General features: G+C 42.4%; 1 protein-coding gene across 1 annotated transcript in view; it reads left to right on the forward strand.

Annotated features, from left to right (window-relative positions):
- Positions 1-16,578, forward strand: part of LOC134537500 (trafficking protein particle complex subunit 10) — a 41,127-nt gene that overhangs the window by 5,078 nt on the left and 19,471 nt on the right. Inside the window, exons 5-14 of the mRNA XM_063377997.1 lie at positions 275-386; positions 1,985-2,172; positions 3,155-3,358; positions 4,166-4,351; positions 8,858-9,090; positions 9,887-9,993; positions 10,922-11,201; positions 12,153-12,287; positions 13,986-14,112; positions 16,104-16,322. Of these exons, the coding sequence (XP_063234067.1) occupies positions 275-386; positions 1,985-2,172; positions 3,155-3,358; positions 4,166-4,351; positions 8,858-9,090; positions 9,887-9,993; positions 10,922-11,201; positions 12,153-12,287; positions 13,986-14,112; positions 16,104-16,322 (1,791 nt within the window). The remainder of the gene's footprint in view (positions 1-274; positions 387-1,984; positions 2,173-3,154; positions 3,359-4,165; positions 4,352-8,857; positions 9,091-9,886; positions 9,994-10,921; positions 11,202-12,152; positions 12,288-13,985; positions 14,113-16,103; positions 16,323-16,578) is intronic.

Here is a 16,578-nt window from a genome sequence, read left to right on the forward strand (position 1 = left end):
AAAAAAAAGCAATGCCAGATTTCATTCTTTTCTTGCATTTTACACAATCTACGGTTTTATTTTACCGTATGTATTTTGCATCAAAATTTTCTTGGACTCGTGCAAAGTTTTTAAAGAAATAAATTTCACTTTATGTTTTGTATTGGATTTGAAAAAAAACATTCAGTATTCCTGAATAATTTGATATTACATCTGAAATTCAGTTGGGATAGGAAAGCAGGATTCGCGGAAGCCCACTGGAAAGTGCGGGTGGCAGCTGTGATGTCTGTCGCAGGAGGAGCTGGCATTCGTACTGGAGATGCTGGGAGTGTACGACGAGGCCCTGGTGCAGTACGATGAGCTGGACGCCCTCTTCACGCAGTTCGTCCTCAACTACAACGTCGGAGGTGAGCTCGCACGCTCCCCCTGCGGTCTCTGCCGGGGTGTGTCTCAACCATGGGTGTCGCAACCGAGGGGGGGGGACAAGGGGGACACGTCCCCCCCAATAATAAAAGTCTTCAATTTCGTCTCCAATAATATATTTAGTTTTTTAGTTTCTCCTTTTGTTTAAATTAATGATTTTGTGTGGATATAGCACCAGCAGATATCAGATATGTTAACTGTGTTTTTACAAATTTGTTCTCTGAAAATATTTTTTATGAAAAATAAATTATTTGTTGCAACCAACTATAGCCCCAAATTTTCCCGGGGGAGGACCCCCGGACCCCCCTCTTTTTTTCCCAGGGGATGGATATTCCTCAAACAACTAAATCAATTGAAGTCCCCCCCCCCAAAAAAAATATATCCTTGCGACGCCCATGTCTCAACTCTGCCGTGAGCCGCTGTGGCTAGAGCAACCAACTGTTTCTTGGCTTCTAAGTTGAGACAACTCATGTGGTGTACAACACCCTCGCATTGATAGGCCCGTGCAAAGCTTCGACTAAGCGAATCAATCCAATCTCTTTTTTTACATTCGATTTGACTCGGCCAGGAAAATTTGCTATTTAAATTTTTATTTGAAGCTTCGGTTTTGATGCAAAGCTTCGCGTCTCATGTGAAGCTTCACTTTGAAACATTGGAAGCCTAAGATTTGCTCATGGAAATATTTTTAAATATTTTTTTTATGTTCATGTTTTGTGTGTTACTTAAAAAATATCAAAAGAAGGCACACTCCATTTTCTTTTATGAATGCTCAGAATTTATATTATGCATGGTTATTTCATAATTTTTATGGAATGCTGTATGTTGGGCCCAATAATCAGTTCAAACATTAAACAATTAATTAATTTTTTTTTACTTTAATCTTTTATTTTGTAAAATAAGTAGTATAATACAGCTTCACTGAGAACAAGATCCACAATTTGTTTCGATATCGCAAATATTTTAAACGTTCGATTTGATATTCACTTCACATCAAAAATCTAATATTCGCACCTTCATTTGTGCATGCGGAAACATTGAACACAAAAACATCATCGTTTTTTCTATTCACTACCCTATTTATCTGCACATGAAACTACTGGAACACCCTCTTAAGAAGTTACCCATATAACAAGTTATTATGCCTATATTAAGTTAAAAATTTCTTTTTCCCCATGATTTCAATCCTTGTTTTGAACATTTGCTAATTTGCACTGTACGTCATAGCGAAAACTTGGAAGGACAGACAAAGAAATATGAATGCACAAACACACAGAAAACAACACAAAAACGGCCATTGGCTGACATAAATACAAGAGGGCAGCAAAGAGAATTCAGCGGAAGGAATTAGAACAACATCACAGCGGGCTGACGGCGACGAGACGGTTGAAACTGCGTTCGTCTGTGCGCTGCGATGTCGTCCTGGCCAGTTCCTTCCGAGGAATTCTCTCGAGGTGTCTTTTACACGCAAATGAGAGTTTGTTTGTAACTAGGTGATAAATGGAGCTGGCCAACTATTCTGGCCGGCCCGTGAGCCGCGTTGCCGTGTGCGTTCACGCGTGTGCGTGCGTGCGTGTGTGCGCAGAGGTGCCGGGCTGGCTGGGCTCCTTCCAGAGCCCCCTGGACAGCTGGCCGGGCCTCGTGCTGGACCGCGCAGTCGACCAGACCCAGCGGCTGCTGCTGGGGGAGAGCCGCGCCTCGCTGCTGCAGTTCCGCGCCTACTTGTTCTCGCGCCAGTGCTCCCTGCTGCAGATGCTGAACCGTCCTCACGAGGTCAGCCCCCCTCCCCCTCCCCTTCCCGGTCCGCGAGTCCCGGTGCCGGTTATGGTTTCTCGATCAGTCAGTCATTCATTCATTTAGTCGTGTGTACGCATTAGGTACAAGATTGCTATATGATGAATCGTGATGAAACCTAAATAACCCTGCCAAGTACGTATGTTAAAACAACGTGTAACACGTAAATGCAATTTAATACACCATTTAAATTACCTAAATGCAACTAAAACCATGAAAAATCAAAGAACGGTTTAACAAAACTTATCTTAAATTACAAAAAAAAAAAAAAAAAAATGTATATAGTATTAAGGTAAATTCATTAGTTGTAATTTATCTTTCACACACACAAAACGTTTCCTATTTATTTTTATTTTTATTTAGGATATTAGTTTTGTTTTAGACATGCTTATTACTAGTTATATTAGTGTTTGATGCGTTGCTCAGAATGAAACTATTTTGGTGAAATATGTATTAAGAAATATTTTAGTTACGTATTTGTTAAATAATGCAGTCTTTTTGTTACTTAAAACAAAGTATGAAAATAAAAACAAAACCGAATTCCCCCGTTTAAAGAACAATATTGATCTAAAAAAAAAAGGGGGGGGGGGGGGTTTGTCTGTAAAGTCGGTTTGCGGACGATAATTTTACGTGATAGCGTCATAAAGAAAACATTGATGAAAAATTGCATACCTTAACCTGTTTGATATTATAGAAGATTTTCTCGCACGGTGGTTGGCCGGTTCTTGGCACGTTCGGCTCGGGCGGAACGTGACGAGTCATGCCTTTTTCGTTGCGTGGAGCCGGCGTTCATCGATTTATGAGACGTGTTGTCACATCAGTAGAACCGCAGATGTTGTCTCTGGTCCGTGTGCATGCATGTGTTGAATATGTTGAATAATACATTATTTTTATGAAGAAGGATAATTTATAAAAAAAATTAAAACAATAGCACGGAAATCTCATGTTTTGACCCTGACAGATGGCTCAGCGCTGCCTGCCGTTCCTGCACAACTGCGTGAAGGAGCTGGGCATCCTGGAGATAGCCGCCCCGCCGGGCGCGCTCGCCTGCTGGGTGTTCCTGTGCTGCCTCGAGGTGCTGCAGGGCTGCTCCGCCGCGCGCGAGGCCGAGCTGGAGGCGTGCGCGCGGCACACGGCGCCCCTCTGGGCCTACGCCCGCGAGAAGGTGAGGGGACCCTCCGCGCGCTGGCCGTGGTCCATCATCGTTCCGACGCCGATGGAGTGACAGGACGAACGTCTACATTTCGTGGCACAACCCGGGGGGGGGGGGGGGGGAGAGGGAAAAATTAAACCCTACCTCTTAATTTATACCAATTTGTAAACAATTTTTACCTTCAATTTGATTATTCTGCATCTCAAATATGTAACTACGTATATTAGAAATTTAATTATTTTTTAACCTGATTGAAAATAGTATTCTTTTTTTTTTATCTTGTATAGAATCATCTATTTGGGGGTTCGAAAATTTTCTTGTGCTAAAAGAATTGAAAGTGATTGAATAAAAAACACATACAGTAAAACCCTGTTAAGAAGTTTTTCAAGGGACTGGATGCTTAAAACTTCTTAACAGGGAAAACTTCTTAAAAGGGAAAAGTAATTTCCAACGTAAAAATCGATTTTACTCAAATGACATGTGCTGTATTCACACAAAAATACACTTACTATCATTGGCATGCTGGAATAACGGAATAACTAATGACATTTTTCTATAAGTAAATTGTATTATTAAAACTGTATTTAATTTAATAAGCACATTAAAATTAGTGTATTATCAAAACACTAGAAAAAAAAGCAATAACTAACATTTATTGTTTTAAAAAATATATGCAAATAATTCAAAGAAAGTACATATTTATGTTGCTTCAAACAAAAATTCATCATATGACAATCCATAAACTCTTTAAGTATGTATGCAAAATACTTATAAAATATTTGCGAACTAGTAGACTGTCACGACTGAGTTGGGTCGCAGCTGGAGGAGCTGGGCCAGCTGTGCGGGCTGCTCCCGGGGCTCAGCCCCTCCAGCCAGCAGCTGCACACCGTGGTGCTGCTGTCGGCCGGCATGGGCGACCCGCGCGGGGACGGCCCCCGCCCCTCGCCCACCGACGTCCTCAAGGAGGCCCTGTCCTCCGCCGCCGCCTTCAACAAGCACTACCTGGTGAGCCACCGTCGAACCTCGCTCCATTGATACTACTTGTTACCATAGTCAGGGGCGAAGCCAGGGGGGAGGGGTTTTAGGGGTTAACCCCCCCCCATCCTTAGCACCAAATCTTTAATTAATTTCTTATTCATCACTCAAACAAATTTCATATTGAAATTAATAAAATTTTTACAATTACAATATTTGAATTTAAGTACCGAAAACTGCTAAAATAGCACTATTTTACATCCAAATTTTCCCCGGGGGAGTACCCCCCGACCCCCCTGCTTCAATACGGGGTAGCCATGCTTCTTAACACCCCCCATACACAAATCCTGGCTACGCCACTGACCATAGTCACTAGGAATTATATTGGAGTTGTAGTGCCACGTAATTTTTGTTCAGTACCAAAGTATGGTTTTAAATTAACGTCACATTATTTATGAATTTAAAATATTTTTAGTAATGACGTGCAGCATAGGCGTACCCAGGAATTCTTTTCGGGGGGTGTTCTTCCAGATTTTAAAGAAAAACTGCATAAACACCAAAAATTAATTATTTCTTGAGTAAATAAATAGAATAGTCTCAAATTTCATTTTTTAACCTGGGCTATTGTTGATATGTAATTTGTACGTAATTTTTCTTTCAATTAACTTAAGTAAGTTCACATTACAATATTAAAATACCTACAAAACCCCCCAAAAAGATATATAAATATAAAAAATATATAAATAATTAGTTAACTTAACGAATTTACGTACGCACTTTACAAACTTATTCCTAATAAGTTGACGGCATGACAATATAATAATTGCTGTATAATTTGATTGTAAGGGTGTTAGTAACTAAGGCCGGAATTACAATAGCCCGTCCATCCGTCATCCGCCTATCAATTACGTGACCTGCACCCAATAAGATGGACTGAAAAATGTCATCCACTCGTCCGTCTAAAGCTTGGTAACTTTATACTTTTGACGGGTGAACGGATGAGGCTATAACCTCCTAATGTCTTCTAGGTGTTTGCATATAAAATATTATATTAAAATGTATTAAAGTTTGTTTAATTGTTTAGCTGATTCCAAAATCATTTCTTAGCTTACGTTTAGACACATTTCGAAAGCTCATTTTTGAAACAAAAATGGTCTAAGTCACGGAAGTATTATAATTACGTATGGTAACTCTGGAAATGTGAAAATACATACGTTAGGTACCGAAAAAAAACACTCTGAGTTTAATGAGTTTTAAGTAGCCTACTTACTTTACATAATCGTTTAAGTAATATAATTACATATGATAATTTTTCCCCCAAATTGTTAAGTTTTCTCAACAGTTGTCAGCATTGACATGGAGAAATATTATGACGGACGAGCGGAGTGTTGTAAATCGCCAGCTGACCTCCGTAGCGTAGTCGGATGCACACCGGCTTATGGTGGGAGAGGTTCTGGGTTCGAGTCCCGGGTAAGGCATGGGAGTAAAATTAAGACTTATTCCAAAATATACACTTGCGATAAAAGATTATGAAAAAGAATAATGAAATTGATATTTCTGGCTAAACGGATACAGCTCAAGGCCAAAATTCAAGCAGTGAAGTGAAGTGAAGTTGTATATCGCTTGGCAGCTGACGGACGAACGGATGACGGACGGATGCGACGGGCTGTTGTAATTCAGGCTTTACAATTCAAGTGTAGCAAAACAGAATTAAATCTTTATATATAAAAATCTCGTGTCACGATGTTTGACTGAGCTAATTTCCGAAACTACTGCCTTGATTTTAATGAAATTTCGCACAAATATTTGTAACTTTGTCCAACTTTATATATAGGCTACATTTTATTTTGATTAATGACAGCGTTTTACGAAAATCAGCTCCCTAGGGTGGTTAAGCACTGGCAACAGTGGGTACTCCAGCTCCATGACAACGGGATTTTGCAATGTTTATGCCTTCTGCGTCTTCATGGCAACGGGCATCGCTTAGATTGATTTTTTTTTTCAATTCGAGGTATATTTCTGTATAGATTTAATTATTATTTTATGTAAAATTATTTGAATTAAAAAATATATTTGTGCGAAATACCACTGACTGACTCATTACGATTGACTTGAAATCTTTCAACCAATTGAAACTTAGCATAGTTAGCTACTCATTTTGTGATGTATGTAGACGCTCACTAAGATATGATTTTCCGAAAATCAGCTTCCAAAGGGAGTTTTGGGGGTGTAAAATATCTAAATTTCAGTTTTTGGTAGAAAATCACCATGGCAACGGCTGTTGCTTTGTTGATGCTTCATTCGTCTCTATGGCAACAACTAATTCACTGTTAGTGCAGTCCTCATCACCGATGAAATTTTACGGGTACTTTAAATATCAAAAATTGCCCTTTTTTAATTTTATATAGACGAACTTGACAGTAATGTTCCTCATGTTATGCAGGATGACGTTTTCCGAAAATCAACTCCCAATGGTGGTTAAGCCCGGGGAACAGTGGGACAGCGGGATTTTGCATTGTTTATTCCTTCTGCGTCTCCATGGCAACGAGCATTGCTTTGATTTTTTTTTCCATTCGAGGTGCGGCAGTGGCGTACCCACAAGGAGGGATGAGTTGAGGCCATTAAGCTACTGACTCAAACACAACTTCACACCACGTTGCACTCAACGAGGTCCCTTACATCTGAGGCGAGAAATTTACATTTCAGCTTTTCAATGTTTGTAACAGTCGTTTAAAATTACGCACCTTGCGATAATCAAACTTTTTTCTTCGTGTTATACGTACAGATGTACATTATTTAAATGAAAGTACCTGACTTGACAAAACGACCAAAAAACGTCCCCCACCCCCACGTTTTAATAGTTTTATAGAGATCTTTATGAAATTAGGTCGCAATCACCACTGTTACTCAATACCCAATTCTACTAAGCAAATGTAAAACATAATCAAAGTAGAGTTGAACTGATTATTCCATAGACCAATCACCGCGATTTGAGAGTTTAGAATGACCTATCATGAACCAACCACTGCAATTCAAATTTGTTTACATTTACTTACCAATTGGGCTGCTTGGTGACGTTTATTCTCTCGTTGCTCTGTGTTTAGAAATTGAGCTCGAATGACATGAGTGTTCATAATTTTCTTGCCTATTTCGGGGGGGGTTTGAACCCCCAAAACACCCCCCCTGGGTACGCCTATGACGTGCAGCAATGCAAAAAGGATCTCACAAAACTAAAACTGGTGTGATTTAAAAAAAAAAAACCTACCAGATCACTACTTCAACCAAAAGAAAAGCTTGATGAACCAACAAATATTTAAGGAGTGGTTTGAAAAAAAAAGTTAGTTTCTCAAGTCATAGAGCATTTAAAGTTGTAAAAGATTGGAGAATTTTAAATTTTTTCTTCAGTTTTTTGCCTCTTATCCAACCAATGCATATGGCTTCAATGAAAAAAAGGATTGAAGAGGGGAATGATCGTCAGGGTTCTGGTAAATTACACGATTGACAGCATATATGACATAAACACTTCTTGGAAGTCAATTAAGCAATATACATAAGTCCTGGAGGAAAATTTTACCAAATGTGGAAAATACTTTGTTAGAGCCTGTAGAGGAAGAGGAAGTTTCTGCTTGTGATTTAGCCAAATCCATTTCTGGATGAAGTGATATCGCTGAAGAAAACATTGTTTAGTGGATTAATTGCGATGCCAATGACCCAGGCTTTGAACATCTTAATGATGAACAAATCATAGGTAGAGCATCAGGTATGGTTTTGGAGGAGAGTGAAGAAGAAGAGCATAAGACGAAGAAGAAAATGAGCCAAGAGGCAGCTCTTAAACACATTGAAGGGCTCATTCAATATCTGGAGGAACAAGATGATACATCCATCACATTATGACAAAATGGTTTTGAAAAAACTTCAGTCTCAAGAGAAGAAGAGGTGTTTTTATCTCGAAACACCAAGGACTGCGGACGGATTATCTCGTGCGAGAGTAAACTTTATAACTACCTATGTAACTACGTGCGCACATACATATGTTCATCTTGTAAGAATAATTAATTTTTTTAAACCTACTTCTGGTGTAAATAAACATTTTTCGAGAGCATTATTATGTTGATTTGTTACTTTTTTTTTTTGTTTGTTTCGAGGGTTACCGCGCCACCCAGGGGCGCAACAACTAAATTTCCAAAGGGGTGGGGGGGGGGGGGGGGGGCAATATACCTATTTATAAAGAATCATCGATCCCCCCTATTAAAGGGGGGGGGGTATCCGGGAAAATTTGTATATCAAGGTGGAAATGGTGCCATTTAGGCAGTTTTATTATCTAAAAATTGATTACACAGCACTTTCTTTGCCCCCCGTTTGCCCCCGCTTCAAGGTTTCAGAGGGGGGGGGGGGGGCAAAATACCCTTGCCCCCCCCATCCCTGTTGTTGTGCCCCTGGCGCCACCTAATCCCGCGGCTAAACGGAAAGAGCGCTGTGAAAGCCGAGGGAAGGCGAACGGGAGTGTGATGCGGAGTGGTGGCGTGCCCCCGGCAGGAGACGGCGGAGCTGGCGATGGGCACGTACAAGCACGTGGGGCGGCTGCGGAGCGCGCGGGCGGTGGGCCGAGAGCTGGCCCGCTTCCACCTACTCCTGGGCCACGGCCACAAGGCGGCCGCCCTTCTGCAGGACTCCCTGCAGGCCTTCCAGGACGAGGGCTGGGCGCGGCTGGTGCCGCCCGCGCGGCTGGCACTGGCCCGCTGCTGCCGGGGGCCCGGCGACGCTCCCAGGTACTGTTTCCCGTCACGCGTCGCCATACCAATACAACTGTTTATACAGACTACTGAAACCTCTTATCGTCAAGGGTTTCTATAGAATGCACCCGAGTTGCCAGTACTGAATTCAGTTTAACTGAAAAGACTCATATATGTACTTCCAGCCATAAAATTAGAAAAAATCAGTTAAATAATGTCAAATGGGGCACTAAGTTTTGATCCAAACTATCGTTACCCACGATCTTCGAAAAGACGATACGAATTGAAACAAAACTGTTATCAACTCTGAAAAGACGAACAATGTGTGTAATTCCGATAAAATTGATCCGACAATTCACGTATAAACGGATGTGACACTGAAAAGGTTTAGAAATTTCCCTTTTTGGAAATTACAATTTTCCAAATGACCAAATATGAAAATACGCTCATTCAGATGATAGCATTAGCGTTCCAAATTCAAGGATGTATTGAAATATTTCTTATATATTGAATCAGTTAAATCACGTGTAATATTAAATATTATTTATTAGTTAAATATTATGAAATACAAATTTGTTTAAGCTGGTCAGATGTGGTACAGCAATTTACTATGTATTATTTTTAAAGGGTACTCTTTAAGTATGATGGTAATTACAGAAAATTACAGTCTTTTTGTGAAATCACATAGCAAATTGTAAATTCAAAGAAAGGCGAAGCAGAAACGTGAAGCCATGCAGGTGTTTGAGAACTGTTCAGAGAAGGTGTGGTGCAGTGTGTACCGTGCTCGTCCGTGTGTTTGTGAGGTACAGTTGTGGATTGGTCCGTGGCGTAGGTTGGTGAAGACGTGTGCGGCCATTGCCAGCTCCCAGCTGCTGGACGACGCCACCCGCGTCTCCTACTTCGACCAGATGCTGCAGGCGCTCGATCAGATGCCCCCTGGTACGCTTGCATTTCCACGTCGCCTGTGCGGGGGAACCTTCATTTTCTCTGCATGTCAGACACGGGCAAAGCAGATTACGATATAGGGAAGTGTAGACAGAGGGTTTATGTATTGTCGCTTAAGAAACAGCACCGCCAGTGTGACAAAAAGCAAATATTTCAGGAGAGCTCTATAACTTTATGTGCCATGCTGTAACTGAATGATAGCCCGTGTTGAAAAAAAAAAAAGACCTTAGCATCGTCTTGTGTTGGATTTTCAGTGAAACACATTGTGAAAAGATTCCAAATGTGTACGTTTCCATGGAGGAACAAAAAAAAAAACTATTTTCAAAAAAAGAATGTCCTTTAGGCAGTGTTATTTCTGAAGCGACGATATGCGAGATGCTGTATTATTATGTGTGGCTTGACACCACAGCTAAGTGAAGTGAAATGCAGAAAATAGTAAATTAGAGAGGTTAAAATAAAAGTTCTATTGTACTAATCCTAAGTGTGTATTTATGGAAAGGAAATAAATATATATGGTGTCAGTTTTTATTGCTGATTTAGTACAAGAAACCATTTGAAATTACTTATTTTTTGGTCATGAAGAAAATAAACCGTTTTGGCTTAAATATTTTGCTGATTTTGGAATAATTATTGAGAAAACAAATTTCAAAGCAGCTGGTAATTTGTTAATTAAATCTGAATATGCAAAACTCAAATAAAAAAGGATGATTCACTTAATCACCTGATATAAAGGGCAGGTAAGTAGAGAGGAGAATGCTGGAATGAATCACCGTAACGGCAGTTTTTTTTTTTTTAAATCCAGTTTGGGTTTCAGATCGGTGAGAGTTCATCTTGCTCCCCCTCACACGTGCTTCCCCGCCCATCGTGGCGTGGCTCCCTGAAGCCAGGGGTGTCGGTGAGTGGTTTGTGTGTGTGGTTGCAGAGGCGGGAGGCGTGGTGGCGGCACTGAGCGATGCCTTCGCGCTGGCCGGCGTGGAGGTGTGCGAGGCACGCCCCATCACGGAGGGCAGCGAGGTCGCGGTGCGAGTGTGCCTGGACAGCCGGCTCCCGCGCCCCCTGCCCTGCCCCCGGGTCGCCCTCTCCGTGGAGGAGCTGCCGGCGCCGGTGGCCGGGGGGTCCGGGGTGCCCTCGGCGCGGCCCCACGACCCCCGCAGGCCCTCCCCGGCCCCTGCCCCCGCCCCTGCCCCCGCCTGCGCCCACAGGTCAGTGAGTCATTGCTGGCAGTTCAGCTTCGATCAATTCTTCTTTAATAAAGCAGATGTGGTTTTTCTTAATGATATTATGACTGAAGGTACTTTTTGGCCCTGGCTTCTGGCTGTGGTACTCGGTGCCGACCGCCATCTTGGATTGTGTTGTCGCGGCTGCCATTTTGGATTACCTTGACCTTTGACATTGACCTCTACTTGTACCTTGGCGGCCATCTTGGATCTGCTAGTTTGCATTCCACAATTTTTATTTCCTGTTTTTTTTTTTTTTTTAATTTCTATCGAAAATCAAATTAATCATGAATATCAAGTATTTTTATAATTAAATCCATACATACAGTAAAAAAAAATGTTTTTCACACTTCACAGAAGTGCAAGAATAAATTGATGTAAAATACGGGTAAAATGTAATAGAGAAAAGTATATAAATCATATTCACGGATTGTAAGTTACGTATATGATCATATGTACGTATTAAGTTGCAGAAAACAAATTGTAAATTTTATAGATAAAAATTCTTGGTTTCATAGTTAGATTCTTTTAATAAAATTTTTTTTTGTGAACGAGTCTCTTTTGATACATCTGTTGCACGTCCGCGAACTTTTACGGTTTACCCGTAATTTGTACGGAAAATTATCTACTTTACGGTTGTACGGAAAAATCCTGAATAACTTACGCTTTTTCAAGCTTGCAATTTATTTAGACCTTTTTTCTCGGTAGTGGAAATATTTTTGTTGTCTGTCACGTAAACAATAAACGGTGAAATGAAACGTATGCAACAAAACAAATTAATTAAAAATGTTAATTTAATTATAAAATAATTCAGTTCTAAATTTGAAATTTTCGAGTGGTTGTAGACCTCCTTCTAATGATCCTGACGTCAAGGAGACACACCGAGCCGTGGCTAGCTCGTTCATCCCGTGCTGACGTGGCGTGTGTGTGTTGCAGGCTCAGCACGGCGGACGCCAGGCCTGCCAACCCCGCGCAGCTGTGCCTGCACATGGTGGAGCACCTGGACCACAAGGAGGACGGCAGCCTCAGCTGTGTCAGCATCGTGTCCCGCAACCCCAAGCAGTTCCTCCGGTACGTGCCCCGCCCGGCCCCGAGTCCCGGGCCGCCTGTGCGAATACCGTTTCTCTTTACGCGAAGCGAATGTTCAGAGACCCGGAAAACTTCGCGGATTCGTCCGGCTTCAGAGTAGAATGTAAGGTAATGGGTGTGCTCGACCCATGTTCGCTTTCCCGTTGGTTGATTCCTCGGCGAGGGCATGTTTATCCTCTTGTTAATCGGCACTACCCGATCAGCCTACTTCTCTCCTGGCTGGGCGTCGTCGGCTCACGGTCTCGGAGGGGTGTGTTCGAACAACTGCGGTCCAATCACGAACACAGTGCGAGAGTGTGAAGGTTTGCATTCTAGCTTGCGACTGAATGAATGCGCAAAATTTCCGTGTCCCTACGAAGGTTAAAACTATTTGCAAAGTCAAATCAAATTGAGAATATTATTTTCAACGAAGCTGTAATACACTTATTTTATAAAATACAGCATCAAAGTAAAAAAAAAAGTATAATATATGTCATGTTTGAACTGTTTAAGTGATTAACCAATTGGGCCCTGTTTATAACATCATTTAATAAAAAAATGTTGAAATCAACGGTTTGATTTTTTTTTCAACAAACTTTATTCAAGCGAAACATTAACAACACAAAAATACCATATTTGAGCAGTACATATTTTAAAACTTTGGAACAAGTGTGAACCTTCACATAAGATGCAAATTTTTTCATCAAAACCGAAGCTTCAAATGAAATGAACAGCAAATTTCCTGGCAAAGTCAATTTGAAAATTCAAAATAACTGTGATTGATTTGTTTAGTTGTAGCTTCGCACAGGCCTTCTGAGGTTTACCTTTAAGAGGGCTACTTACCTGGGCTCAACATATGGTGTGCAGAGTTTCAGAAGAAACCACACAATTTCAGAACTGCTCATGAGATTCGAGTGGGATCTGTTCTCAAAATGCATTAAAAAATATGCTGAATATGAATGAGTAGTTCTGTTTTCATGCTTAAGTTTTTAAACTGTATTTTTGGAAGAGTGAAAATGGCTACAACGCATGTTTTCAGAATGATTTTCAGGCATCAAAAGTCCGGTACAGATGTTTGAAAGCACTGAAGGGACTTGCATTACACATTTATCTTGATTTCTCCGCCATGTGATGCCACACCAGACCAATACGTGGTAGAAGATGTGTCCATTTTCAACATTGCATTTGTTATAAATTTACAATACTACTATAATGACAATGACAAATACCATCTTAAAGCGGACTTTTTCGTTAGCATTACAAGAATTGATGGTGCAGTAAAAGCAAATATACATCCGGCACATTATAGTTCACAGCCATACCGGATTAGTAGAGACCTGTAAAATTCGCGGATTAATTTCGTGATAGGATAGTGTCCAAATACTTTTGACATTATTTTGCTTCAGTGAGATTGGGCCACAGTTTATCTGAAGGACTCTGGACCGATGAAAAATGTTTAACAGAAGATTTAGCGAATCACGATCATTCCAGTAAACAGGTGTTATGAGTCGGTAACCAATCAGCGGATGTGATTTGCACGAGTGCATAGAGGATCACGGAGTCTATCCTTTAGGGATTTGAAATCGCGAATTTTACAGGTCTCTGCGGATTAGTAATGAACAGGTTATCGTCTTACCCAGCAGGCGCTAGCCCAGCGTGGAGTGACGCTTGTGTCGGCGGTGACGTGGTGCTGTGTTGCAGGCGCAGGGACAGCCAGGGGCGCAGCAGGAAGACATCCGCCACGGCGCGCGGGGACTTCTCGTACTGCCTGTCTGCTCAGGATGTCACGCTTGCGCCAGGCGCCAACTCCTTCCTCCTGACCTGCCAGGTGCGTGCTTCGACCCTCCGCCCCTCCCATCTCCCCTCCTACCTCTCCCCCTCTCCCATCTCCCTACTCCCCTCTCCCCTCTCCCCTCTCCCCTCTCCCCTCTCCCCTCTACACTCTACACTCTACACTCTACACTCTACACTCTCCCCTCTCCCCTCTACCCTCTCCCCTTACCCTCTCCCCTTACCCTCTCCCCTTACCCTCTTCCCTCTCCCCTCTCCCCTCTCCCCTCTCCCATCTCCTCTCTTCCCTCTCCTCTCTTCCACTCTCCCCTCTCCCCTCTTCACTCTCCCCTCTTCCCTCTCCCCTCTCCCCTCTCCCCTCTCCCCTCTCCCCTCTCCCCTCTACACTCTCCCCTCTCCCCTCTCCCCTCTACCCTCTCCCCTTACCCTCTCCCTTTACCCTCTACCCTCTCCACTCTCCCCTCTCCCCTCTTCACTCTCCCCTGTTCCCTCTCCCCTCTCCACTCTCCCCTCTCCCCTCTCCACTCTCCCCTCTCCCATCTCCTCTCTTCCCTCTCCTCTCTCCACTCTCCCCTCTCCCCTCTTCACTCTCCCCTCTTCACTCTCCCCTCTCCCCTCTCCACTCTCCCCTCTCCCATCTCCTCTCTTCCCTCTCCCTCTCTCCCTCTCTACCTCTCTCCCTCTCTCCCTCTCTCCCTCTCTCCCTCCCTCCCTCCCTCCCTCCCTCCCTCCCTCCCTCCCTCCCCTCCACACCTCGCTGAGCTTTGGCTCCCACCTTGTAACAACCCAGGCTACTACCTTCCCCAATGGTTGAATAATTTAACTAACTACATAATTATTGTGGAGTCCCATCATGTTCAGTACATTGGTTAGGTTTTCTCATATCATTGAAATAACAGTTTTTTTTTATTACAAGAAGTATTTCGGTGTTTGCCATTATGTTTTGTAATCATAATTTACATTGTTTCATTATTTTTTAAGGTTTTCTGACAATCTATTTTGCTTTATAGTGAATAGGCCCCTAGGTGTTATTTTTACCTATTTGTTTGTGCGTTTACAGGTTTATGTGCCTTCACGTGTTTAAGTGTGGCTTGTTGTGCTTTGTTAAAAAAATGAGTGGTAATGTAAATTTCCTTTGTACTTTTTCTTGGCTATGGTTCTTTCTTTGAATGAATAAGCTGGTGAAATAGTTGGCTTTTGCGTAAGAATGAGAGAGTTCAGAGAGTTTGAGGAAAAGCCTCCGGGAAGTTAATTGAATTGTTGCCATGCACCAGAATTGACTGGTAAATTTTCGATATACTTTTGTGATTTGGTTAAAAGTGATGTCACTTGACTTCATGTTTTTTTTTTGCAATCTCTGTCAAAAAGGTCTCGGTGCAAGGGGCAAGAAATTTATGTCCTGCTGTGGTTTCGTGAAGGCTGTGCTGTGGTTGGTTGGAGAGGTCACACACCTGCCAAATCCTACAGGCAGATGCGGCAGCATAGCGTTCACGACTAAAACATTCAAAGGATTAAACGTTTCAGCGCTATAGTTAGTATTTTTTCATTTCTTGTACAGATTTTTTTTTATTCTGGACCCTTGAGACCTGGACTGGTTTTGAGGGGTATATATTGTGGGTGTACAAGAAAAACCCACCAAGTCCATGAGTTATTCATGTGACAAAGTCCAGTTTAATGTGTTTTCATGACAAGTATATTATATGACAAGTATATTATTATGTTAGATTAAATATGTTTCAGTACCGTATATATTATACAATATTTTACAAACCCATATGAATATAAAAATAAATTTTTGTCATAATTTCATTATAGGGTTTTCCTTGTACGCCCACGATATGAAGCACTCTTTGGGATTCAAATTTTAGATTTTGGATTTTAGAAAATTGGGATTTGACCCGTCACTCGTTAAAACTACAACTGGGCAGGATTGCTAGTTTGGCGTGGCCGTCCCGTCGTAGCCGGATGAGAGACCTTGTCTGCAAGCAGTTGTGAAGAGTTGAGCGATGGGGGGGGGGTGTTCGGCAGGCGCGGGACAAGGGCTGGTACCGGCTGGGCCAGCTGTCGCTGCAGGCGGCGGCCGGCCGGCTGGAGTTCCTGTCCCCGGCGCTGAGCCCCCGGGTGGGGTTCGAGGTGCGCCGGGAGCCGGCCAGCGTCTCCCTCAACAAGGGGGAGGGCGACCTCCTGGCCGGCGTGGAGCAGCTCATGGTGCTGTCCGTGTCTACCGGCACGCACGTGCTGCAGCAGGTACGGTCCGCCTCGCGCCCTTTTCTCCTGTCGCCGGGCCTCTTGACATTTTTTCCTATACCATCAATAATAATTAGAGACCCGTGTATTTCGCGGATTCATTTCGTGTTATGCTAAAATTCAAATAATTATACCTTAGTGCTGCTTCTGCCATTGGTTCTCTGTTAATCTGGAGGACTGAGGGCCAATTAGAGACCTTCACTCATAGAAGTGTCGAATCACAGGCCACCCAGTCGAGACGACTCACAAGTCAACA

Source organism: Bacillus rossius, chromosome 12, assembly GCF_032445375.1.
Source record: "Bacillus rossius redtenbacheri isolate Brsri chromosome 12, Brsri_v3, whole genome shotgun sequence".
NCBI classification, from domain to species: Eukaryota; Metazoa; Arthropoda; class Insecta; order Phasmatodea; family Bacillidae; genus Bacillus; species Bacillus rossius.